Here is a 26341-nt window from a genome sequence, read left to right on the forward strand (position 1 = left end):
CCTTCCAAACCCCAGCAATTTTATGATCCTACATTTTCACCTAAAAGGTAATCATACTCCACAACACAGGGAAGAGAAGAAACAAAACCAAAACCCCCCAAAAACAGGCCTGAATAATTCACACCCCCCGCCAATCCTTCAATTTCATTTAGCCTGAATTTTAACTGTTTAAACAAGACATCAGAATTCTGAATTCTTTTTCCAATCCAATAGAATAGAGCATTTTATCTGATATCATATCTGTATGGCTTCAGAACACACAAAAAAGCTTAAGGATTACAGAACAGTCCTTTGAGTCTTGCAGAGGATCAGTACACGCTGAAATATGGAGCCTGCTGCCTCCTGCAGGAGACAGGAGAGTGGCTCAGGCAGGCCTGCGCCTGGCCAGAGAAGCCATCGATGAGCACTGCCTGACACAGGCAGAAACAGAGAATCACCGACCAAATAAAACTGCAAACAGTGCTGATGTTTTGATGGGAACCTAAAGAGCATGCCAAAGCTGGTACATGCAGCAGCTTGAGACACCTTTATTGCCACATGGTGCTTTCAGTGTGTTGGAAAAAAGCCCCAGACAGCCCAGGGAGACTGTGGTGTTTATGGGCAGAGCAGCTGATTTCATCCTTCCATGGTGAGTAAGGTGCTAAGCTGAGCACTGCTGTGGCTGCACCTCCAGACCAGGCTGCAGCTCTGCCTCACAAACTGCCCGGGGGATCACCTGCTTGACACAAGGAACAATGAACAGATGCAGAAAATGACACAGAATGTGAGCAAAGGCACTTCAAGAAATAAGCAAGACTCCAGGAAACTCTCCTACTTGTACTACAGCTGTGGTAGATGGAGCCATGCTGTAGATTTGAAACAAATTCAACTCTCCTATGAAAATCTCTCCTTTCTCTTTTTCTGTCAGTGCTTTGGTCTGTCCCAAGTCCTGCCCCATTTTGGTTCTCTCTGCTGTGGGAGGTGCAGGTGTGTGCTGGCAGAGGGCAGCAGCCACCAGCACAAACACAGCCATTGCCAGTGCAAGGATGATGGGAACAGCAGTCAGCGTTTCAAGGTGTGCCAGCTGTCCAGGAGATAAAATGTGGGAGGTTCTGGCAATATAAATAGCTATTGCCTTATGCTGGATTAACAGGAGAAAGACCAAACCTAATCCCTCTCCTATTGTGCTCCTGCATACTGGAAAAGGGCTAAGGAAGAGACTCTTTTCAGAGATGAGCTGACAGACAGGTACAGAGCATTTTGCTTGAAAGAGTGAGACACTGAAGGAAAATACATCACCCAGAGTAGGAATTCCCTGGCTGTAGTCACTTAAATTTAAACAACACTGTCCTATTGCAATTTTTGTTTTAAATCATATTAACAAGAGATAACAGATGTTTTTGCTTTGAGTATTTATCATCTTTTCAGACCTCTCCCTGTATTCTCCATCATAGCAATGCAACAACACTTGGCAAGATTTGGTTTTAGTGCAATAACTGAACAAATAAATGTAAGGAAAGCTAAAATATAAAAGGAGAAGGATTTCTATAGTGATAAGGCCCAGGGAAGCAAGACAGAAAGGTGGGTGGTAACTACAGGCAGTGGTGAGGGACTTTGACATACAAGGACAGCAAGGCTCTTCCTTTCACCTTAATGGATTTCATTTCCTTTTTGCAAGAAGGAGGCAGGATTCCACCCAGGATAACCACTGCTTGTGCAGCAGCATCACTCTGGTTAAATTTTGTACATGGGACAAAACAGTAGGTCCACAAAAGATCTTTGTGTGAAATTAGTACAGGATTAATCACTATACCAGCTTTACCTCTCAATGTATCGACTGCTGCAATGTGCTGTGCACTTTATAGTGCAACACCAAATGGAATTCCATTTAAAGGGAAAAATATACTATCAGATTTGCCAGGATGGATAAAACCAGTGGCTAAAGCAGAGAGAAGACTCGTTTACTACTCACAGCAGCAGCCTTTTGAATTTGATGGTTTCCTTCAAAACTTGTGAAAAGATTTGAAGGATCATGGAGTTTTTCTGCAAAGGGCACAAGGACACAATGCCTGATACTCACCAGTCACCAGATATTAGTGGAAGACACCTGTCTATCCCCTGGACACCAGGCAGACGGCTGAACAAAGAGGGGTTTGAAGTGACAAATGATTTGGCACCCAAACAGGTTCTGACTTAGGGGTGTTAACAGCCTTTTGATCCGTGGTTGCTAAGCATGCAGGAGCCTGGTCTGCAGCTGGTGGTTCTGGCTGCATTAGTAGCACTGGATCAGAAACTGATGAGAGCTGTCAGGAATTATCAAGCACCACTTAGAAAGCTGTCACTCAAATCTAGTTCCCTCTGCACACTTTAAGATATTTAATAAATTTTTCTAAATGAGTGTTTACTTTTCACATTAACTCATCTGAAAAGTTATGCTAATAGTTTAAAAATAAAACAGAGAAAAAGAACATGAAGCTCCAGTAATTGCAAGGTCACAGAAATTTTTTTCTTGAACTGCTTCCTTGCTAACTGCTCTGCTTTGGCTGTTGTGTAGAGCAAGGCACATTTACCAGCCCTGTGTGTACCTGTGCCCTGTCCATTCATCCTCCACTGGGGAAACAGGGCCATATATGCAAGTGCCTGACTTGCTTTCTAGACCATATAAAATGGTCATAAATGTACGTAGGGGGACAGAAGATAAGCAAATAAAGGTAGACTAGAAAGTAATCTTATCCTCTAATGAGTTGCAGCTGAGCTAATTATTAGAGATTGGGAACAGGCCTGAGTTTAACAGGCTGCACCTGTAGCCCATAAGAAGAGTGTTATAAAAGAGTGGATTGGTTGGCTGAGGAGAACTGGAGTCAGTTGGCTGCTGTGAGGATGAGCCTGGAGGAGCTGCCTATGAGAAACATCAAGGAGGTGTGAAACTCTAGCAATGTGGAACCTTTGCAATGTAATGACAATAGAACTCTTGCACTATAATGGCAACAAATGTAAGTACACCAAGGAGCAGAAATGTTAATTTATGGCATTGATTGCCCAGCAGTGGAATCAGTGTCTGGCTGTTTGCTCTTGCACAGTAACTCAGTTCTGGGAGGCCACAACTATAACTTGTGCCTTATTCATGTGTTATAGAAGACATTTAACTGTTCTTTCTGAATAGATTCCTTTAGCTTTAATTGCTTAGCACCAGTAAATAAAGCACTTGTAGTTCTAGGCTGCAAGGGCTGAGGGAGAGCAAAATTTTTTGAGAAAACAAGTGCTGCTAACACAGAGCCAGCAGAGTCCAGCAGATGTGAGTGAAGCAAGGAGACAATTCCAAGAGAATGAGGTAACTTCAGAAGAAGGCCAGCCCAGCAAGAGTGAAAACTAATAAGAAATCAAGAGACCACTGACCAGGATTAAGGGACTGTATGTATGGATTGAGTAGTAGGTGGTGTAGGTATAACTGAGGGGCTTGTTGTGGGGCAGGGGTTTCTCCAGGGATTACTAGGTTTTACCATTCCTGCAGCAGGAGGCAGCCAGCTCCTGTTTGCATTTATGTGGAAAAATCAACAATTTATATAGACCCTCCTGCCCCCAGAGTTCACTGGCTCTCCTACTATATTCTTCTGTTTGTTTAAAGATGACTTGAAAGATATTGTGTGGATTTTTAGGCACAGCAGCATACTGCAGACCCTGGATACTGGGGGAGAAGCTACAAAGGCAGAGGCAGTGGAGATCAGAAATATATATTAAAAAAATATGTATTTCTATGCATAGAAATATATATTAGATATAGTATATAAAATATTATATATATTATATATTAAATTATCTATTCTATATTATATGTTATAGATATAATATATATAACCATTACATATTGTATTATAGATTATATATGAGTATATTATGTATGAGTATATTATGTATATATATTATATATATATATGAGTATATATATATTTTGTACATACTATACCTTGGGATCCAGAAAGAGGAAAGGATTTCCTAAGTATATAAGGAGCTTCTGCTCCTGCGCTGGCATTGCTGAATTATTCCAGTCCTCGGAAGGAGGTGTGAGAGCGCGGCAGCAGCGGGCGCAGCCGCTCCTTGCAGCGTGTCCGCACCGCCATCCCGTGGCTCAGCGCCGGCTCCTGCCGGGACAAACTCCTCGGGAGCGGCGGCCGTCACGTTACGAGAGCAGCAGAGCATCCATCACTCCCGGCTCGCCCCTCAACCCTGAATGCCCCCCATGAAGTAAAACTGATTTTGAAGCAACATGCCACACAAGCAATGTCCCCAAAAACGGCACAGCGCTATGATTTAAAATAATTTAATTGTCTTAAATGAGAATGTTATTTTAAAGAGACGTAGTGTTTTGAACCCGGCAACTTTACTGCCTGCTCCTTGGGATGATGGGCCCTGTCGTGATTGTGCTAAGGCTGTGTTTCACTTCAACTGCATGCAGGAAGATCTGCTGGATCTGCTTCTAGGGGAACTCAAATCTAACCCTTCTCACTGACAGGTCTTTATGCTACATGAATGGAAAATGACACGTAGGCTACACAGTGGTGAAAAAGCCATGGGTACTTGAAGCAGAACCTCCACAACCCTTGATGAATTAACTGCATTAGCAAGAGCAGCCTGGCTGGGACATCAGCAGTGTTTATTCTTATTCTAAGTTTTTGGATAGTGTTGTGCAATGGGTATGTTCTGGAAAGAATGAAGGTTCCTTACCTCAGCAAGAAAGTTTATTCCTTGTGGAATTGAAATCTGAATGCTCTTGGAAGCTATTCTGCTTCCAAGGGAAATTGTTGTAGTGCGCTGTCCAGCAAAAGCAGAAGAAATAATTAACTGGCAGATAAAGCAACTAAAACTGCTGTCCAACAAACTATACTGAGTGTGCCACCAAAACTGCTGTCCAACAACCTATACTGAGTGTGCCACCCTAATAACTCCGTCTGCTGATGGTTGACTAGAAATCAGTAATCCAGCACAAATATATGCAGAGGTTACGCAGGAAGAATGGGTTCGATGGGAAAGTTGGGAGGCTGTGAAAGATGAAACTGGAATTTGGACTATTGGGAGATAATACTTTCTTGGTAGAACAGGTTTAATGAGTTTGGCTAAGTGGTTTCATGATAAAATACCTGGAGAGGTGATTGCAATTGTTAACCAGATGGAAAAAACGTGGGCAGTCCCCAGAATATATATGACAAGTATTGTGATTTCTTGTCCCACACATTGAAAATTTTCCATCACAAAATGCAAACAAGAGATTGAAGTATGATCATGTTTGTTTTTCCCATTTTTAAAGTGGTTATGCTGACATGCCTCTTATGAGCACTGGTAATCATGGATCAGTTCTCAGAATGGATAGAAGCTTTTCCCACCAGGAAAACTGTTACTGTGGGAGTGATTAAAACATCCCTATCAGATATGGAATACCTGAAAACATGGAACCTGCTAGAGGTTCTCTTTCCAGCAGGAATATTAAACAACATCTATAAAATTTTAGGAATATAGTGACAACTACACATTCAATGTTACAACTACACTACACAGTCCTCAGGAGAGGGGAAAAAATGAGTAAGACTCTCTAAGACAAAACTACTTGAATTTGTTGTCAGGTAGCTTTGGAACGGCCTTTAAGGTATTAGAAATACCTGCCACCAGCAGAAATAGCGTTTGGCAGGCACTTAGCTGTGTCTGCCACCATTGTCCCTGCTATGACCAGCAAATTTATACCAGGGACACAAAAACATCTACAAGACAAAAAGGCACAAGACAGATGGTTTCAACCAGTTTTATTATTGGGCTGTCTTCTACACCTTAAGATACTAGAATTAAACTCTGCATTGTACAGATGTTTTAGTTCCTTTTGTTTTCTAGAATGCAAGGACAAAGGAGACAATTCCAAGAGAATGAGGTAACTTAAGAAGGGCCAGCCCAGCAGTAGTGAAAACCATATGAAATTGAGGGACCACTGAGCAGAATGAAGTGATGTGTAGATTGGGGGATGGCTGGTATGGGTACAACTGAGGGGCACAGTCTAGGCAAGGGGTCCCTCTCCAGAGGCACACACCTCTAACCTGAGAACTAACAAAAGAGGAAATGGAAACCTTCACTTGGAGTTGACTTTAATCAGTGGGATCCTAGGGTTGGACCCTGTTAAGATGGCCAGTGTGTGTAATTCAATAACACCTGTCAGTTCATACTGCTATAGATATTGCCATGAGTAAAGAAAAAGGAACTTCTAAAAATCCATCCACACTAGTGATTAGACTGATATAATTACATCAATAATAAAAAATAATCAGACCTTTAATTAGCCCAGTGGTACTAAAGCCCACATGTACTTTGTACTGCCTGCTCTGCTTTTCCAAGCCAGGTTTTGTATTTATGTTCTGTATGTGCAGCTCTCACCTACAGAAATTTGGCAATTTGTACAATCTAAAGTTGGTTGCTCTGGAAACTGGCTACAATTTCTTCCAGTTTCACAGCAAGAGCTGCTGAACTCCAATGCAAGGAAGCACAGCAGCTCTTATTTACTTGCTTCCCCAGGCCAATAAACTTGCCACAGGAGTGACAGATTATTTTCTTCTTTCTTACTCACTCTGGGAGGCCAGCCCCAGGATGAGCTTATGACTGACTTGAGAAAACACTGAAAAAGCTGAAAACAAAAAGAAGCTGAAATAGAAAATCTCTCACAGGCCAGAACAGTATCAGACATGTTCCTGAGAGTCAGAAGGGGGCTATACAGAGGGGATCTACATAGGTTACAGAATCAGGATAATTTTCCTAAAGAGAGCCCTTCTGTCTTGTGCCTCCCTTCTACTTCCCAAACTTGTGACCACTCACAACATCCTACTTTTCTGCAATGACTGTTGGGTATTACTTACAGATTGTTGCTTGCTATATCATCAGTCATTTATTTCATGTCTTCTGAGCTCCTTCTTTCACCAAGCCATTCATCAAAAAGTCTGGAATAGCTCAGGCACCCAAACCCCACATCCTGCTAGCACAGGACATAGCAGGGAGCATTTCAGCACCCAGAAAAGCACAGCATTTGTTACCACATTTTCCTGCTTGTCAGGCTGTGTGAGGTGAGGCTGTCAAAGTGTCCTTTTCCTATCTCCTGTCCCTCAGGGAGTGATACAGACTAATTGCAGAAAGTGTGGAGTACCCAGCCCTCCCTCGGGAAGGTGTGAATTACCTCCCCTGTGCCACATGGCCAGCCCTGTGCCTGGGCTGCTTGGCATATGGCAAGGCACCACTCCAGCTTCTGCTCTGCTAATTTACTGTTTTATTAACATACAGGGGAGGAAAGAAAAAGCATGGGGCATGTCAGGAAACTCTCTTGTCTAATATGTGAGATCCTGTCCAAACTATCTCCTCAGCAGATGCCTTAAACTGCAGGGACTCTTCCTTTTCTTTATAGAGTATGACAGAGCAGGAACGCTGTGGCAGGGATGAGGTCAACTGGCCCCATGCATTCAGAAAATAAAAAAGAAGGTTCAGAAGCTATTGTTTCACTTCTCTGTTAGGTAGTACTAGTTGCTCTGTATCAGCTTGAAGCCTACCACCACTCATGCTTTTATTAAACTACTTGAAAGTTGCTTTGATAGCTTAAAGAGACTTAATAAGTCCTTTAATTATGGGTATTTCAGCAGACATAAGCTGCCACAAAACATGAGATTACTGGTTAGAGGCCTCAGTATAACTTCTTTGCCAGCACAGCATTAGAGAAAACATTTGCTACTACATATTTGATGAACATGAAGATTACACTGCCCATAAGGACTTGATGTAAAACTCTTCATGTCTAATATGCACCAGCAGTACACATACAAATCAGAGATAGAGAAAACATTCCACTTTACTGTCCTCTTTCTGCAGTAACTTCATTCACATAGGAGTGGGGCTGCTAAATGGTAATATCTCTCAGTTATAGATTTAACAATTTTTTAAAACTAGCTAAAGCAAATATTAGGCTTTTCCTCTAGCTAGAAAACTCAGGGTATCCTGGTAAGATAATGACAAGGCAAAACAGGCAGCCACAAGAGAGCTTTCAGAGCTCCAAACAAGTGTTCTTTTTAAGACACAGATATTTTTAGGGTCCAGTCTCTGCTTTAGTTCCTGTGGGGGTGCAGCATCAGTAGATTTAAGCATTGAGAGTTCATGCAGAGCACATAAGAGGCTGCAGAAGAAAACCAGCCCCAGAGCAGGTCCCACAAGCAAACATGAACCATTAAGCATTGGAACAGGCTCTCCAGGGAAGTGGTGCAGTCAGCACCTCTGGAGTGTTCAGGAAACAAGTGGATGTGGCACTTTACTATTGGGCATGGTGGAATTACGTTTTATGATTCTATGAAAGCAGCAAGGAGGGCACAAGTGCCATGCTCCATCCTGGGGAGACTTGGCAAGACAGTGGGCAGAGAGTGTGAGAGCTGGGTTAAACACAGGGAAACAGAAGCAGCTGAGAAACTTCATAGCAATGATAGAAATGAAATAACAACACTCTCACAATCCCCCAACTCAGTTCTCCTCATGATCTTATGGAATTAGAAATTGCCAAAACTCATGCAGATTCAGATGGGGAGATGCTGAGCTCTGTTGTCAGGATCCAGCCTTGATTTTGCTAATGAAATGGAAACAGAAATGCATCATAAGATTCAGAAAAGGCTTACCTGGTCTTCAAACCCTTCAGGATGCAAAACCAATACAAGTTTCCTTATCATAATGTAAGAGTCTGATTAAAATGGCATGCAAAAAAAAATGAGGGCATGCTTACCTTTGTTCAGTTCCTTTTTTCAGCCTTCCTTACAAGGAACTGTCATAAATTGTTTTTATTTTTCAGATGTCACATTAACTCCAAAGATGCATCTCCTCACATGAGAGAGGAAACACAACCTTCCCATCTCTGCTCCCCAAAACTTTCCCCTCTACTCCCAAGGGCATGAGACAAACAGTGCATTGCAAGGAAAGTCTCATACATCATTGACAAGCTCTGTATGCTTATGATTACACTGTCAGAGCTCTTCTTCAGTAATGCATGAAAACAAGAGAAAAGCCCTCCAGAGACAGAGGGCTTCAATTATTTACACACATGAAAGAATAAAGAGTTTGCTATTCTCACATAACTAGCAAGTCTCAACTCCACAGACAAATTTCCCTGGGTAGCTGAGTAAATTGGTGATTCTTGTCATGGCAGTGACACTGGTTCATTCCACACTGTTTGAGACACAGAAACCCAGAGCCAGCAGGTGAAGGTTACCTGTCCTCCCACCAATACAGATTCCACTGTCTTATCTTTTGGGTACTTTTCCCCTCTCCTTGCCCACTAAGTGTAAACAGCATCAGCTATGATGGATTTAGAAATTTCAAGTAACTGAAAACAGACACAGGCTTTGAAGTTTATGGCAGATATAATTTTAAAAAAATTCAAAATATATTTTTCTGACATATTTTAAAAAACAGTTTAAAAAATATTTGCTTAGATCAGGTTAGAATTATTTAAAAGCACAATTATCATGGAGCAATCTTCAAAAGTGACATTTCAAAACATCATCTCCTCTATTACAGTGAAGATCATGGTTCTAACATGTTTTCAAATACAGGCTTAACTTCAAATATTAATCACGAAAACACTGAGTAGCAACACTTCTCAGAAATTCACACATCTCCTAAAGTCAGTCCTGACTCATTGCCACCCTAACTTTTTTTGCATATGCAAATGCATTAACACAGGACTAAGAGAATTAAACCTGGTGGAGAACAGAACAGAAATATTATCAGAGGAGAAAGAAAACAGGGACATTTCCATAACCACAACTGTAGACTTGCTGGTAACATAATCTGTATTTTCTGCCTTCCATACTGAGCTGGAGGCAGTAAAAGCCAAACCTCCCACTACCACCAGCTCAGTCTGTACTTGCACTGTATATAGCTGACCTTCCCCTGTCCTTCAAAAACATTAAAATTCAAATCAAGTTTTACCATTAGAGTATGCCCACAGTGAATTCCACTCAGTAACTCTTACCCATCTCACAAAGTGGAGTAATTATCAAAACTATGTGAAAACTAATTAACTTCTATTAATATAGAGATTTGTGAAAAAAAATAAGAACATAAAAAAAGCAAGATCCAAGACAAGATTCAACAGTAACTAACCAGATGTTAATTAAGCCCTTTAAATCAGCATTTTGTTTTGTGCCTGCACAACCAATACACAACCAACATCCTTACACAATCTGTCTTCAATCCGGGATCCTCCAAAAGCACTGACAGCCTTGATTGAGGATAGTCCTTGCTTCTGTCACACTGAATGATCTTGCTGTTATCTAATTTTATTTTATTGATTTCTTCTTCTTGGCTTGCTTTTTGGACACGGCACCTAGAGCTGAAATGCTCTCTGATGTCTGAGGCAAGAGTAGTTTTCCAGACTGTGTTGGGTACTTGGTTTTCATAAGGACTTTAAACAGTGGCTGGGACAACATATGTTTCAGTTGTTTTTTCATCCCCTTCAGCATCTTTTGCTTCTGGCTTTCTTCTTGCTCACTAGCTTTTCTTCCTTGGGGCACAAATCAAAGATACAGAACGTTACAACAAGAAAAAACCTTGCATTGCAGGTGTTTGTAAGACCTGATAAGGGCAGATGCTGACCCCAGCTTTCTCTCTCTAACAGGGTCACTCAACTCCCAGTCATCTGTGACATCTTCAGATCAACCAGGCTGTTCACAAGATAATGAGGTCAAGAAGAATCCTGACTACTGAGTAACCATAGTTAAGGCCTGAACTGAGGAGAAAAATGAAATCAAGCTTGCTGTAAGGTAAAATTGAAAACACATTACTGAATCTTTTGTAACTGTGTAAGAGGCACTTCACTAAGGGCACGAATGACTGGGAGTTTAATTGGGCTCACACGAGCCACACAAGAATTAGAGACTGAGTACACTTTAAAGCATAAACTTGGCAAGTTTCTGGGAGGCAATTACAAAGTGTTTCACTTGAGAGTTACAACTTACTTGGACTGGATGTGCTATTTGGAAACTCATTCCAAAACACAGCATACTCAGATTATGTCAAAACAAGACAGCAGAGTGCTAGCAGTGAAAGCACTCCTGAACAATGCAGACAGAGATGGTTAGTGTTTGCTTGCAAAGTGGTTGAGAAGCAGCTAGTCCAGGCATGAATAAAGACATTAATCTAAACATGTTTCAAAATAAAGGCATTGGCATCTTAGCAGCTAACAGGTTAGAGCCAGACTAATCTGAAGTGACCTCTGCAGTAACTCTATTCAGCCTGCCTTCAAAGAACTGGTAGGAAATCATACCTACAGCTCCTGAAATAAGAACACACAATGGGGCATCTAAGCTTTGCAAAATTTCATGGCAATGAACAAATAGCCACTTGCACTTGTACAACCCTACAAATTCTCTCAGCTACAGCCTGAAAAATATTTAATTTTAAAAATGTAAGAAATTATTTATTTCTAACAAACCATCAAAAACCTCATCAACTTCAATATATGTATCGGCCATTTAGCCCACACAACTCAACCTACTTAAGGCTCACATAATATTTGGTGTTCCCTAGCACTTCCTGCTTGCTCCCACACAGAGCTGTCAGGCTCCTGTCCTGATGCCTGACTACAAGAGAGTGGGAGAGAGAAGCACAAGTGTGGAAATAGCCTTCTCTATGACAAGAGGGGACAAGACTCAAATCAGGACATACAGGGCTGCTTAGATTACTCTGAAATGTTTGCCAGAAGCTCACCAATTCTACAACATGCAGACTTGTCTGCAACTTGCCAGAACAGTCACACCTCGCTTCCTCAGCTCCAGCTGCACAACCATCCTGAAAACAGCACTAGCACCACGCACCAACAACACTCCCTTCATTCCCCCCAATTCCTGCCCTGCAGCTTTTGAAGCTTCTCTGCCATGGTGAGGCTTCTTCTGGACACCAGCACCATGGGCCCTACTGAGCATATCCATGGAAAAACATTTTCTACTTGCCCATCAACATGTCATCATCAAGATCCATCTCAAGAGCCTCTGCAGCTTGCTGGAGCCAGGAGTTGTGCTGCTTTGCCCGACTGTTGAAAAATTCTGCCTTCTCAATCTGCCTTGCCAAGTTCATCCGTTCCTGCAATGAAAGTACATTTAGACATTATGATCAGGTCTAAATGTGGGGTACTTCAGCAGAGCAAGTGTTTGAGAGCATGCACTGCAATGCATCTGGGGTGCAGAGACACTTTTGTTCCCTACTCATGTCCCACCTAATAAACACACCATCATTCACTAGCGTTTTCCTTCCTTAGATCCATGACAGAATCTGACTTCTTAAACATCTCAACTACTAAACATACCTGAATGTTAACTCAACTTTGTATGAATGAATCATTATAAACACTTGAGAGACATCAAGAACAAACCATGATTCAGACACCAATCATTTCCAAGTTACATGCTTATATAGTACAGCTTGATCTCAGAGTTATTAGTCTCAGCAGTAAGGAGCAGCCAGTACTTTCATTCCCCTCTGAAGAAAGTAAACTCCTGCAGGCCATATGGAAGGAACACATCATATTTTCAGGAATGCACCTGGATCTTGTTTAGGCACAGGACAGAATGTCCTTCTTCCCAGCTGCACTCAGGTGGAACAAAGATGTCCAGCAAACTTAACCTGACCTGCAGGCTACCAGCTGGGCCAAACAAATAACTAATTCTCTGTGGAAAGAAAATCTGCACTAACAGCAATTATGAACCAACTAGAAGCAAGTTCTGCTCTTTGGAATGTGCCTGAAGTTGCATAAAGCAAAACCATGCAGGAATCAGAATAGTCAGGTGTTGCACAGTAACAACAGCAGCCAGATCTGCCAGGGTAATTACTGCAGAGAGAGGGAGAATTAACACTCACAGTGGACTACTGACTACTGAGTCAGTCACTTGTTAGATCATTACAAGAAATTTAAAGTAACCTTTTCCATATCTGTAAAATTTAAGTCCTCTTTAAATCTCTCCTGGTTCAACAATTCTTTTCCTCTCAAGTGAAACCCCTTCAGACTTTTCCTGAACTTGAATGAAGCCATGTAAAAGGAGAGGAGTATGCCAATGGGACAGACAAAGAACCAGCAACACTTTTAGTCCCAACTACAATGACTTTGTGGTTAAACCCAGGACAAAAACATAAACAAGACAGGACTGTTGCAAGGGCTTATGAGGCTGGAGTCCAGCAACTACAATTACAGAGATCTCTTCTGGGGAGAGGAGCACTATTACAGATAGAGATGGTGACAGGAAGAAGAAAGTGGAGAAACAACATTTATTTGCCCATTAATTGACAGAGCATGATAAGAGCCAACAACTACTCATCAAGAAACATAGAAGGAACCTCTGAAGCAACACTCTTCAAAATAACAGATTTCTCTCAGTAACTAGTAACATTTAGTGGGTGGAAGGGACAACGGGGGAGATAGGGGTGGGAATCAGATTCTCTTCATTACTACCAAGAGGAGAAAAAAATGAATCAGTGGAAGAATTTATTTGATTTTCTTTCCTCTTTCAGAAAACTGCATTTCCTAAAAGAAATACCCTTTCTACAATAAGCCTGAGTTTTGAAACTTCCTGTCATTATTCCCAAGGTGAGGATACTGTTGTTGCCACTGGGGTAGACCCTGGGCTCAGTCCAATCCAAGGAGGTAAGCCTGAATTAAAATACCATGAGGAAGACACCTGCTGCATTATCTGACTGCTTGCACTTTTCCTGGTTCTCAATGACTGTGCAACATTCAGACATTTCTACCCCAGCTGGATTCCTTTAAAATCTAGTATTTAAATATGTCCCATTTGTGTATGACTGACCATCCAAACTGCTAAGAGAATGCTGAGACATGAAATAGTCTCTTATTAAAGAAGTAGAAAATCTGCAGTAACTAGATGCTTTCTTAAACACACTGTTTTGTAAATTCTAACCATTGTCTATCTTGTGAGTTTGTGACTGAATCCTCTTTAAAATGGGCAATAGCCTAGGAAAGGGAAACAGTTTGACAGGGTTCAGTGGCAGCTGTAGCCACACAGTACAAAAACTTTTAGAGAAACAGACAACTTCCAACTTCAGATGGGAAGAGACAGGTGAAGATCACTGAATATCTCTGAACCTGCTACTGTTCTCTAGTCTGTTCCTAACATAAGAGGATTTAAACAATGTACTTAGCAGAGACATCCCAGCTCCACAGCCATAAAACATATCCACTTCCCTATACTGTTTCTGGAAAAACATAAGTGATGTTGATGTTTGAACAACTTTCTTGGGCCAGTTATTGATGAGAAATCATAGACATTGCTTAAAAAAATATGAAGTGCAATTAACTCAATTTCCTAATCCAGATCCTCAAGAGTCAATTTCACCTGAAACCTGAAAACAACGTGACAGGCAATACCATATTGTCGCAGACATTTCTCCACAGAAATCCTTTCTTTCGGATTTCTGCATCTTCTGGAGGCCAGAGGCTTCAGAAGACAAGGTAAACAATTATTATCAGCTGCTGGGGAATGCAGGGGACACCTTGATTGGCTCATTTCCTATGTTTATAATTAAGGGCCAATCACCAGTGCAAGCTAGGGGACTGAGTCCTTGAACACAACTTTGTTATAGATTCTTTTCTATCAATTCTTTTCTAGCCTAGCTGCTCTGCAAACCTCTCTCTATATTCTATTTAGCATAATAATGTATTATATATAACATCTTAATAAATTAAGCCTTCTGATCAAGATACAAGATTCACCGTCTCTCTATCACCAGCAGCGCCCACTCAGGTGTGGTAATATCATATCAATAATATAAATAAGGAAGCAACTACTCAGGCTGCAAAAAACCTGTTATTTCTTTACCTTAATAGAAGTCATGCACTTGGCATCAACTGGGAAGAATGGCAGCTCTTCACTCTTGTCCAGTGTTTTATAGATTTTCCGGAAGTTGATCAAGTCCTCGGGGCCGATGAGCAGCAGGCTGAGGCCCTCGTGGGCGGCTCGGGCCGTGCGGCCGCTCCGGTGCACGTAGAGCTCCGAGGTGCGAGGCACCTGCGCCAACACAGAGACCCGATTTTTAACCCAAGAGTTATAAGGCTGAGTAATTTGACACCTTTGGATACCAAAGGTAAGCAAAAAGCAAGGGGGATTGTATCTATTATGTCATTTCTGATACATAATCACACATTCATAAAGTGCTACCTACAGTCACTGCAGAAATGAGATTTTGAAGTACAAAGCATTAAGGACAGTTAAATGATTTAATCTCTGTACTTGGGACTATACTATATATGGGACCAAGAATTACAGCTTTACAGTGTTCAGGATTTGGATCAGCAAAAACTTACATCAAACCAAAATAGTAAAAGGAAAAACATTAAAAATGCTTAACCTGGTAGTGGATGACATGCTGGACATTAGGAATATCAAGACCACGAGCTGCAACATCTGTTGTCAGGAGGACACAGCTGAGAAAGTGACAAAATTTAATTAATGTAAAATTGAAGAGCAAAAATTTTGCCAAGGAACATAAAATACAGCAACCAAGAATTCTACCACAGCAGTTTAAGAAACAGGTTTATACTGTATTATCTGTAAGACATATGCATTCTGTTTGGCCTTACAGAAACGATACCCAATTTACCTCAAGGGTGGTCTTGAAACAATAATTCTTAAAATAAAATTTAAAATACAAGTCTTGCCTTCAGCAGATCTATTCTGTTTCCAATAAGTAAATGCACTACCTTGCTGGATCCTGTTTTCCTATGTTTTTCTTCTCTTTCAGTTCACAAGAATGCTAGAAAAAATTGCTATTCAATGAGGAAGGGGGGATATGTGCCCCTGCATTACACTTCTCAGTGTCTAGGTTCTAAAGAATTTCTTTAGCTTGCTACAGCCCCACCATCAACAACACAGTTGATCCTCTGACAGTACATGTTATTCAAAGTTTCACCAGTTGAGAAAAATCACATTATTAACATTATCTATTTAAATAACAGGTTTTTGGGGGTGAAGTATCTTCTACCAACCTACACTCAAATACACTCTCAGTAATTTAAAACCTAGAAATAAAGGGGGGGAGTTCTGTTCTAACAATTACTATTTCTCTTTATTGTTAGACAAAATGAACTACTCAAAAAAGTTGTTCTTTTATATAAGCAGTTTTTACGGAGACAGAAGTATCCCCAGGATATGGAACAGTTTGTTTTAAAAACATCTCCCAGCAACTGAAATTAATAACCTTCAGGTAACGGAAATTTGTTAAGATTTTATGGCATCTGACTGCATACTCTATTGCTACAAGGTTCAAAGCAGAAATAACAACAGAAAATGCTACAGCTTGCAATCTGCAGAAGGCCATGAGAAATGGTCTCATAAATTTCTTTCCTACCTTGAAAATCTGCAGTCTCTGAAAACACTTCACCTGACCTATGCAAATGCTATCAATACATTTGCCAAGGGATGCTGCAGCTCCACCACAGCAATTCAATCTTTGTTCTCCATGCCTGGGTGTATTAACAAGGTACAAACTCCCAGACAGCACGCAGCAGCTCACACCAGGATTCAACTGTGAGGCTTCTGCACTATGGAAGTAATAACACAAAAATCTCCCAAAGGCCATGTCAAAGACAACCCAAAGCAATGTTTCTAAAGTGGCAGGATGGGTCTGCTTGGGTAAGCCCTGGTTGCCCACTACTGCTGAAAAGCACAACTGCCCTTTCTTCTGCATTGCTCAAAGATACTTCAACCCTTGGGATACTGATTTCTATAATTAAACCTGCAAATGAATAATAAGTGGTTAATTTTCTGATGGTTTAGGGGAATACAGTAACTTACAGAGGATCAAATGAGCTGCAGAGCACAGATCTGGGCAGAGCTGTGCAGGACAGTTCTAAAAAAATGTCTGAAAACAAGGGGAGTGACAGCTCCTTTAGCAGCAAAAAGCTCCTGGACCACAGGCTCTCTATCTTCTCTCAGGAGATCTCTAGAAAAATGTCCTCTTCAAAGCAGGATGAGCTGCAAGACTGGACCAGTTTGCTCAGGGCTTTTATCCAACTGAGCCTCAAAAAAGTCCAAGACAAGCAGCCTGTTCCCATGCTCAACTGTCCTCACTGAGAAAAAACTCTCTCATATCCAGCCTGAATCTCTTATTTCAACTTGCACCCATTACCCCTCATCCACCCATCAAGCACCACTCTGAAAAGCCTGGCTCCATCTTCTGGATAACCTTCTTTTATGGTGTCAGAGGGCTGCCACTAGCTCCCCACAAAATACTTTTCCTAGGTAATACAAACACCCAGTCCCTTCAGCCTCTTCTCTTGCAGAGCCAGTGCTTCTTGAATATCTTGATGGCCTTCCACTGAACTTGCAGTTCATCACCTTAATTATGAAACCTCATCCTTAATCATTAATATCTTGGGCTCATGACCAGGGGACTCCCATCCTCAGCAAACTTCAACAACCTGCTCCTACTCTAACAGAGTTGTTCCCCCTCACCACCACCCTTCATGCAATTTCTTTTTTTCTCTACTAGGAAGTTAAAACCAACTCACCTCTCTCGCTCAGCAAACCTTTCCAGGTTTTTCAGCCTTTGCTTTTGGTGCATGTTGGCGTGCAAAGGAAGAGGATCACAATTTAGGATTGTGAGGAGAGAACTGAGGCGTTTTACACAGTCTATGCTGTTTGCAAAGACCATGGTTCTTCCTGGATACTGAAGAAGAAAGTAATAGAGATAATAGTCCTTCTCATTGGTGTTACAGTGGATTCTGGTTTCTGTCAGTGTCTCAACAGTAGCCTCTTTCCTTGTTAAGTCTATTACTTTGGGTTTGCCCTTTATTCCTACTTTTTCCATTAACAATTCTAGTTTGGTCTTCTTGTCCATCTTTTTAGCATTCTTTTTTTGTAAAACTCTTGCAGGAGTCTGATGGACTAAAGTCAAAGTGGCAGAAAAAACAAAAGTCTGTCGTCGAGGGTTATACTGTGAATCATTTAAGATTTCCAGCAACTGAGACAGCTCCAAGAAGTGACCTTTCTCAACCATTCGGTCTGCTTCATCAATCACAAGGCACCTGTCAAGGAGAAAACACACAGTAAAAATACACTTGTGCAGCTAAATACAAACCTGATACATTTAAGATCAACTTTTCCTGCTAAACACATAAATGATGTTATGCATATAAAACCAAAAGGAACACCAGGTATGCTGGGGCAGCTACAGTAGTCTTCTGCATTTTTTTGAAAAATCAGGTTTTTACTACTGTCTTTAACTGACATATCCCTCCATCAAAATAACCAACGTGCGCTTCAATAAAACACTGACACAGAAATAGGTGACCTTGTGTAGTCGAAATTATTTCATGTTAGTAAACCTAACCAGTATGCAGGGCTGTCCCTTCAGTATCCAGCAGTTATCTGAAAAGGCCCCTTTACCTGAGCTGACGAAGATTTGAAAGATGTGGGTGTCTCTCTTTAACTAACTCCCACAGCCGGCCTGGGGTTGCAATTACAATTTCTGGCTTTCGATTCAGCACACGTTCTTGCTTCTGTGCAGCCATGCCTCCTACTAGGATTGCAGTCTTAATGCCTAGAACATATAAATAACAGATTTTATTTCACTCATTTACCAGTGAATGTTTATATATATATCTGCTTCATGAAGTGTTTTAAACAGTCTACATTGCAACTTTCAGCAAGCATTTTGGCCAGGAAACTTCAGGGGTTTTATGTAACACTGAGCATACAGAAATGCACTCTAATTTACAGAAGGATTCTCATTATAGTTAGATGCCAGGAATTAGTGCACCAGTCTTTGAACAGCATGAAAATCACATCCATAGCTGTTAGTTTTGTTTACACAAATTTCAGAGTCTCGTATTTTCTCCCTTATATTTGCATGGACAAACATATTCCTGTTAAGAATAAGCAGAAGCTCCTTGCAAGAATAAGACTGAGAAATGCTTGTCTTGCTAAATAGATGCTCATTTGCTATGGAATAATCCTACAAAGTATGCTCCCACCTGATTACTGATTCTTGCACAGACCTCGTTAGCTTTAAGTAGATTGCAGAGGCACTAAAAGGAGTTTATCTTTGGAAGCAGACTCCACACATGGCTTATTTCACCCTACTTCTTCAAAGAACACACTGGCTCCTGATAAACCCAATGCTACTGTGCAAGACCCTTACAATATCCCAGCTTCCACTGATCTCTCTTCTGGAGACTAGTTGTGAAACACTACAGCAGGTTTTTTTCCCCAAGTGAGTTTGAGGCAATAAAAAGTCCACATCAAAATATTGCCTCTCCTGCTGCAGCAACTATATTATCACTTGGGCAGCAGATTTTTATACATAAATAGCACTGCTCCTATCAGAACTGTATGACATGAATTGATTATTTCAGCCTAGCAGTTAAAATAAGCCTTGTAATCAGATGCAGACTGAGGAGCACAGCAGGACATACAGACACCAAAGAAAGATGGGCTTAAAACTAGTGTGTTGTGTTGCACTACATAACCTCTTTAATAAACAAACAATTACTGGTACTGGAGAAGTGGAGAGAATTGGGACAAACTCACTGTCTTCAACATGTCCTCACTCATTCACTTAACAGATGTACTGACTTCTGGTTTGGAAAGGAAAGGAAGAGGGGAGAACTGCTTTTGTCAGGCACGTTATTTAGTAACACTTCTGTGGCTTGATTGCTGCAGGAGATAAGCCAGACAATCCAGCCATACTATCCTACCCTAAATATTTATGGCCATAACTTTTTTTTACTAGACAGAACAAAGTTATACATATACAGTATGTACAAAAATTGATATACTTGTTAAAAATGAAATTATTATTATTATAATATATATATATATAAATAAAATTTTATATATAATGAAATTATTAATTATATAGAGCCTACATTACCCAAAACTAGAACAAGTTTAGCTGTTGCCAGATATCTATTACTGATTCTGTGTTGTGAGATCATGAATCAATACCTCTTTGAAGGAAGACACATTTTAAAGCAAAACAGCTCACATTAACTGCTTACCTCCATGTGCATCTCACTGAAGAATCTCCATGCATTTCTCACACATCAGTGGTAAAAACTCTAACCCCTCAGAAGTTATACTAATTTTGTGGAAGGAAGTGCAGCACACATTCTGGCTCAACACCATTGCCAAGATCCAAACACAGTCTACTCTGGCTGTGGAGCATGGCCTCTGGGATTTACATACCTGTAAACTTTGCAACTGCATCAATGTGGTGCTTTACTTGTACAGCTAATTCTCTTGTAGGAGTAAGGACCAGTCCTAAAAGAGGTCTGTTTTTATTGGAGCCAACAGTGAGTGTCTCATCATTGGAATCAAATTCAACATTTTCCAGCACCTTCACACAGCCTGTTGTGAAAGACGCATCATCTTCATCTCCGCTATCTTCAGCCTGCTGATGGGTTCGTTTTTCTGCTTCATCCTCATTTTCCCATCTTGGTTCATCATGATGCTGATGGGACTCTTTAGAAACACTGTCATTTCTGGTTGTTGAGTTATTTGATTTTTGCCACTGCAGCACAGAGTGAATCATCGGAATTGCAAATGCAAGCGTTTTGCCGCTTCCTAAAAAAAAAACAAACATGAAAAATAACACAGACTGACAAGTCATTTATTTGAAAAGATGAGAAAAGCAACAGCCAATCACACACTGTTCTTAAAACACAGCATTGTAACAGATGCAAACTCATGATCTTTAGAAGACCATAAACTTGCAGCAGTAGCATCTTTTCTCCTGTTCCCTTTATACATCTCCATTCCCCTGTTCCTGGACAACAGGTATTTTTCCAATCTCTAGCAGGTCAGGCATATTTATTTGTTCTAAAAGTGTTTTTAAAAAGCTGCAGTTGCAGTCAAGATATTTTTAAAGAACTGCATGCCCATAAGGAGAATACCATGCCCTAATTGAAAGTTCTAATCAACATTCTCCAAATAAAGGAATAGCAAATGAGGCTAAGGACAAACTGGAATGCACTTGAAGGATTAGCTTCCATCTTCAATGTATAGTCCTGTATTTACAACTTTGTAAGATACTGTATTTTTAAACATTCCACTGTTTAATCTCCTGATCTAGCTCTGAGTCACATTTTTATAATCAGAACACATACATCCAATTTAAAAGAGAGAATCCACTTTGGGGAGACAGGGCATGTAAAAAGCAAGTTTAATGGCAAGAGTTCACTGTACTAACTGCAAGTTACATCCCTGCCAAATATTCACTTCTGAACTATCTGTCAGTAATAAAGACATTAGGAGAAGCCTGGTAGCACATCCACCCCAGTTAAGCTTTTCAGATGTAGCAGTTCACTAATCATGAAAGCAGCATCCAGAGTACAAGACACTACTACACCATGCCTGTAATAGGCCACTGCTGGAAAACAGTCCCCTGCAAATCTCATCTCAATTCCTTCCATATCAAAAAGCTGTAAAGGTTTGCCAATTCAGCAACACAGAATTTTGCCTATTTAAGGGGAGAACCTTAATATGAGTTAATACAGATAAGCCCAGTGTCATCATCCTGACCAGTGTTGCTGCAAAGTCTGGTATCCACTTACTCACCTTTCTGCATGGCTGGGAGGTATTTTATGACTTATGCCTGCACTTGAAGTGGAAAATGTTTATAACCTGCATTTAGACCACTTATACAATAGGGGTCTGGTAATACAGAATATGTGTTTTTAAGGTGAAGAGCACTGCTGATTTTGAATTAAATGTAATGCAGTTTGCTGTTGCCAATGTCAGTACTGCACCCAGACAGATTATGGCTGTGATAATCAGGACAATATATTCAACAGGCACTAGATTCACCCAGAAATTAAACAAATCATCACCTCACAGGACATGTTATCCTTATAACACACAAACCACAGACACAGACAGGCATGCAAAACTAGGAGGAAGGAATATATTGGTAATACAGTTCAAGCCAATTTGTGCTCTTTTAAGCACTTTCATATTGTATAATTTCGCACAGATTTGGCTCCTTAACCAGAAACTTCACTGGTTCTACACAGTAATGAACAGCAAGGGTTAGACCCACTGCAAAAACAAGCCTTGACATTCCCATTGTCTGATCTGCACATGGATCTACTGCCATATCAAAATCTTCCCAGTCTTCCCAATGTTGCTACTAGAAAAGATTAGTTATTTAGTTCTTTAATAATTTTTTTAACTCTGCATATTCCTCCCTCAGGCCCAATGTTAAGAGGTGCTGCAGGATGCAGAAGAAAAGAACTAGAGAGTTTCAACCTCTCCCAACTGCAGCACCTCCTGACAGGCAGTTGTCCACATCTCCCAAGTTTCTACAGGAACATGATGATCCGATGGACTCTCTGGGGAGAATCTGGATTTTACTCATGAAAGAATAAATGAGCAAAACACATTCCTACTACCTCAGGGTTATGCAAAATTATAAAGCAACAACACAGCCTGCCAACAACCATGCATTCCATTCTGCAGCTAGAGAGGAACTTGCTTACCAGCACTGCCAATGTCATTTTTTTGCAGTACAAAAACACCATTTAAATTTTCAGTTCCATTTTTAAAAACACTCCCTGCAGGGCTTTCTAATCTTACTAAAGCTAATAGCATCAACACAGCTTCTAATTAAAATAAAAATGCAAATTACTGCATATCTTATTAGTTACTATACCTTCTTGCTGGAGAGCAGTAAATGACTTTACAGAGAAGTAGTGAGCTAAAGCAACTGGAACAAATGAAGACAGTCTAAAGGAAGCTTTTAAACCAAGGCAGCTTCCAATTGTGCTTCCTATCTCTAGGTGTTTTAGGGAAAAAATGTTGCTAAAGACAAAACTTCAAAGGTATGAACTGCAAAGTTTGAGAGAACACAACGTTCTGAGACTTTATAGCATTAAGTAAACAAGAAGCTGTAAAAAATTTCATGAAGGCTAGCAATTCTCAAAGCATGAGATGGATGTGAATCTACCTCTCAAATCATTGATGTAATAACTCACTTTAAGCAGGGAGAAGGGTTGGTGACAACAAAAAGGCAAAGCCGTGCGACAGAGCACAGGGTGGGCCCGTTTTGCTCTGAGTAGGACCTGAGTTATATTCACACTTAACTGTGCCCAGGGTTCATTCACTGCTCCACTCTAGAAAGAATTATCTCCACAGGAGCCTGGGAGCACATGTTTGGCTGCTCCAGAAATGACCTGTTTGCTGATTAATTTTGCCTTTTGCAGAGTATCACCTTACCATTCCCTAAACAGGAAACAGTTTGAGAAACAGGAAAAGAGACTTCTGCCAAAAGCACAGAAACTCATTGAGGCTTCAAAGCTTTTGCATGCTTTGTAAAGACAGGAGTTCCCATGTTTACAAACATGTAAATTTCAACACGTAAGTTTACAAGCATTTAAGTTCCCATGCTTACAAACATGTAAGTTTCAAAGTTTTGAAACTCTACTAATACTCTGGATATGTAAAAGACAAAAGCCCTTCTATAATACAGAAAAGCTGCTTCTTCTGCACATAAAATCTTGCAACCTTGCAGCTACATTTTAAGGAGGGAAAGGGATGCTCCCAGCACACAGGATCAGCTGAACAGACTTGTACCTGTTTCTGCAGCACCAAGAACGTCCATATTATCCCGGATGGCAGAAGGCAAGGCTAAGGCTTGGATAGGAGTTGGAGCACTAAACCCCAGGGAGCTCAAGGCCTGCAGCACTGGCTCAGGTACAAACAGGTCTTTCCATGCAGACACATCAGCTTTTTGATCAGTTGAGGCAGATAAAACTTCTGTTGTCCAGTTTTTGACTTTTTTAGAGGTAGCTACTGATGGAACAGCTTCCTGTGCTTGAAAATCCTTGTTTTTAGGCACCTTCTTTTTCTTCTTCTTTGGAGTGTCTCTTCTGCTTGACATGCTCTCAGTCACATGTCCACGGTCTTCACAATTAGCTTCTTCAATTATTTCATTACACTTTGCCTCCTTGTCAACCAGCACATCAATTTCTGCTGCATTAGGAATATTGCCTTTATCTGTTTGGTTCCTCAAATCTTTGTTTTTCTTTTTCTTTTTTGGAGGAACAACAGGTTCTTCCACCTCCTCATTGCCTTCTTCAGAAGCACTCTCAGCCTTTCTCTTCTTCTCTTTTACTTTCCCTATTTTGGAAGAACTGACTAGCTTGTACTCTGTCAGTTCCTCCAGGCACACTATATCTCGAAACTCCTCCTCAGCAAACAGGTTGGGGTCGATCGGCACGGTTTTCCATTCTCCCACCACTTCAATGCCTTTTCGCTTCAATTTAAAGGAAGGTCTGAATCTCCCTCCTTTTCTGGCCTTCATTTTTTACCTAAAAAAGAAACTGAGGGAGAAAAAAAAGCCTTCAAATACAAAGAATGGAGACCACATTGATATTCAAGCAAACGGGAATCCATGGAATAATTTTATTACTTCTTTTTTAGATATATCAATAACATAACTTATATATGACTTCGAGCTAATGTATCCACATATATATATATATATATATATGTGTGTGTGTGTGTGTGAAAAATGCATGTATTTTATGAGAGGCTTTTCGCAAATATTAAAATGAATGTTATATGTGTTGTTTTAGAAAGTAATGCTGTATTAATTCTCTTAAGTATTGTGTTAAATACAGTTTTAGGTTATAAAAATTGTTAAAATAGAAACTATGCTATGTAAGATGCTTTGTTTAACAAAAAGGACTTGCAGCAAGATAGCAGCCACAGGACACCTATATCTTTCAGAGAAAAAGAATTTATGGCCTTCTTATCGGAAGAAACTAACTTCTTCCCGCCTCAAAGGCGCTGTTAGGATTACAAGGAAGAAGTTGACACTGACCAGACGGAATCCTGTGTTTGAATGTATGAATATACAACGGGCTATGTTCTTAAGGGTTAATCCTTTGTTAACGGGGGTCCTTTTTCGGGCTCGTGATGCCCAGAAAAAGGTACCCAGACGTCCGTAACTCTTTGTTTTTATTGTCTCATATTGTCTTAATTCAATTTGTCCAAATTGTTATTACTCTAATTGTGTTACTATTTTTTTAACCATTTTATTACTATTAAACTTTTAAAAATTTTTAAAACAAGTGATTGGCGTTATTCACAATAGCTAAAATATAACTTTAGCTATAGCATTACTTAATACAACCGGCAGGCCAGGCCTACTGCGTCCCTCCTGGAACACCTCCGGAGGTAAAAGCAGGACCGCTGGATAAATCTGCTCAGCGGGCCGCGCTGCGCTCCCAGCCCTGCCCGCCCCGGGAAGCTCCAGAGCCGCGGCGGGGCCCAGCACGGCCTCCGCCGCCACACGCGGGAGCTCCGGGCGCCTGCTCCCCCCGCCCCGCCCAGCGCTTACCGCGCTCAGGAGCCCCGGGAACGGAGAAGAACGGAGAGGGACGGAGGGACACGGAGAGGGACGCAGGGACACGGAGAGGGACGCAGGGACACGGAGCGGGCCCTGCCCAAGCCCGGCGTTCCGCTACCGCCGCTGCGCCCCGCGTGCGCCCCTGGGCGCCGCCATTGCCGCCTGACGTCACGCGCCGGGTGACGTCAGTGCGCGGCGCCGGCCGGGTGCGGTGGCGGGCGGGGCGTGAGGGGCCCGGGAGTCCTGGGCGGGATCCGCTCCTGAGGCTGCTCGGGGTCACCGGCACTGCCGCAACACCGGGATTTGCTACTCACGCTTGCTGGGGTGTGCGTGTGGCGCTGTTTTTAATGCCTTCTACGGGCAGAGTTGCGTGTTGTAAATAGCTATAGGGAAGGAGCGAACGCCACCGCGGTCACAGCAAGGGTGTTTTTGCCTCTTGTGTGATCCGTGCTCTTCGCAGCCGGATCCTGCCGTAGGAAGAGCTCGGCATAAATTATAGTGGAAGGGTTTTGTCTCTTCGAAGAGGTTGGCTGATGTTCAGAACAGCGTCTTGCTGTGACACGGGGAAAGTGAATTAAAAACCAGGAGCTTTGGAGGTGATAGAGGCTGGGACTGTAGGTTCTAGTGCAATTACAACAACAGTTACCATTATTTCTTCTACTTGGTATTTACAGGTCTTTCCTGGTTCTGTGAGAAGATGACAAAACAGAGGATTGTTTTCTGTGTGAAGATGACAAAACAGAGGATTGTTTTCTCTAGCTTTTTTTTTTTTTTTTTTTTTTTTTTTTTTTTTTTTTTTATTGTTTTAAGGCCAAGGGCAGAAATAAGCATATTAAATGTTTTCGATGACAGTTTCAGTTCCAGGTAGTCATCACTAATGACTTAGCAATGCACAATATGAGGAGTTTCTGCCAATTCATATTCCATGAGCAAGGATAAAGAGCTTTTG

The 26341-nt window shown here is 41.2% G+C and overlaps 1 protein-coding gene across 2 annotated transcripts; it reads right to left on the bottom strand.

The window, feature by feature from the left end:
* Positions 1-9373: 9373 nt before the first annotated feature.
* Positions 9374-25539, bottom strand: DDX24 (DEAD-box helicase 24). Of its 2 annotated transcripts, none has more exons than XM_058025969.1 (9): positions 25384-25539; positions 23613-24361; positions 20229-20606; positions 18429-18582; positions 17552-18067; positions 15391-15466; positions 14862-15050; positions 11985-12114; positions 9374-10537 (listed from the first exon to the last, which is right to left on the bottom strand). In XM_058025969.1, the coding sequence occupies exons 2-9, from the start codon at positions 24340-24342 to the stop codon at positions 10314-10316; spliced, it is 2397 nt and encodes a 798-aa protein (XP_057881952.1). In that variant the 5' UTR covers positions 24343-24361; positions 25384-25539; the 3' UTR covers positions 9374-10313. The 2 variants fall into 2 exon arrangements, with proteins under 2 accessions (XP_057881952.1, XP_057881951.1); XM_058025968.1 differs by having other exon boundaries at positions 9374-10533; positions 11981-12114.
* Between the last annotated feature and the right edge of the window lie 802 nt (positions 25540-26341).

The sequence above is a fragment of the Melospiza georgiana genome, chromosome 6 (genome assembly GCF_028018845.1).
Source record: "Melospiza georgiana isolate bMelGeo1 chromosome 6, bMelGeo1.pri, whole genome shotgun sequence".
Taxonomy (NCBI): domain Eukaryota; kingdom Metazoa; phylum Chordata; class Aves; order Passeriformes; family Passerellidae; genus Melospiza; species Melospiza georgiana.

What these genes read in the sequence shown, in the direction of transcription:
- DDX24 (XM_058025969.1), bottom strand. Translation starts at nt 24,342, where the DNA reads ATGAAGGCCAGAAAAGGAGGGAGATTCAGACCTTCCTTTAAATTGAAG. An exon ending in TCTTGGTGCTGCAGAAACAG is followed by an intron (nt 20,607 to 23,612) that starts GTACAAGTCTGT and finishes TTTTTTTTTTAG; the next exon opens with GAAGCGGCAAAACGCTTGCA. An exon ending in TGCAGTTGCAAAGTTTACAG is followed by an intron (nt 18,583 to 20,228) that starts GTATGTAAATCC and finishes TATATGTTCTAG; the next exon opens with GCATTAAGACTGCAATCCTA.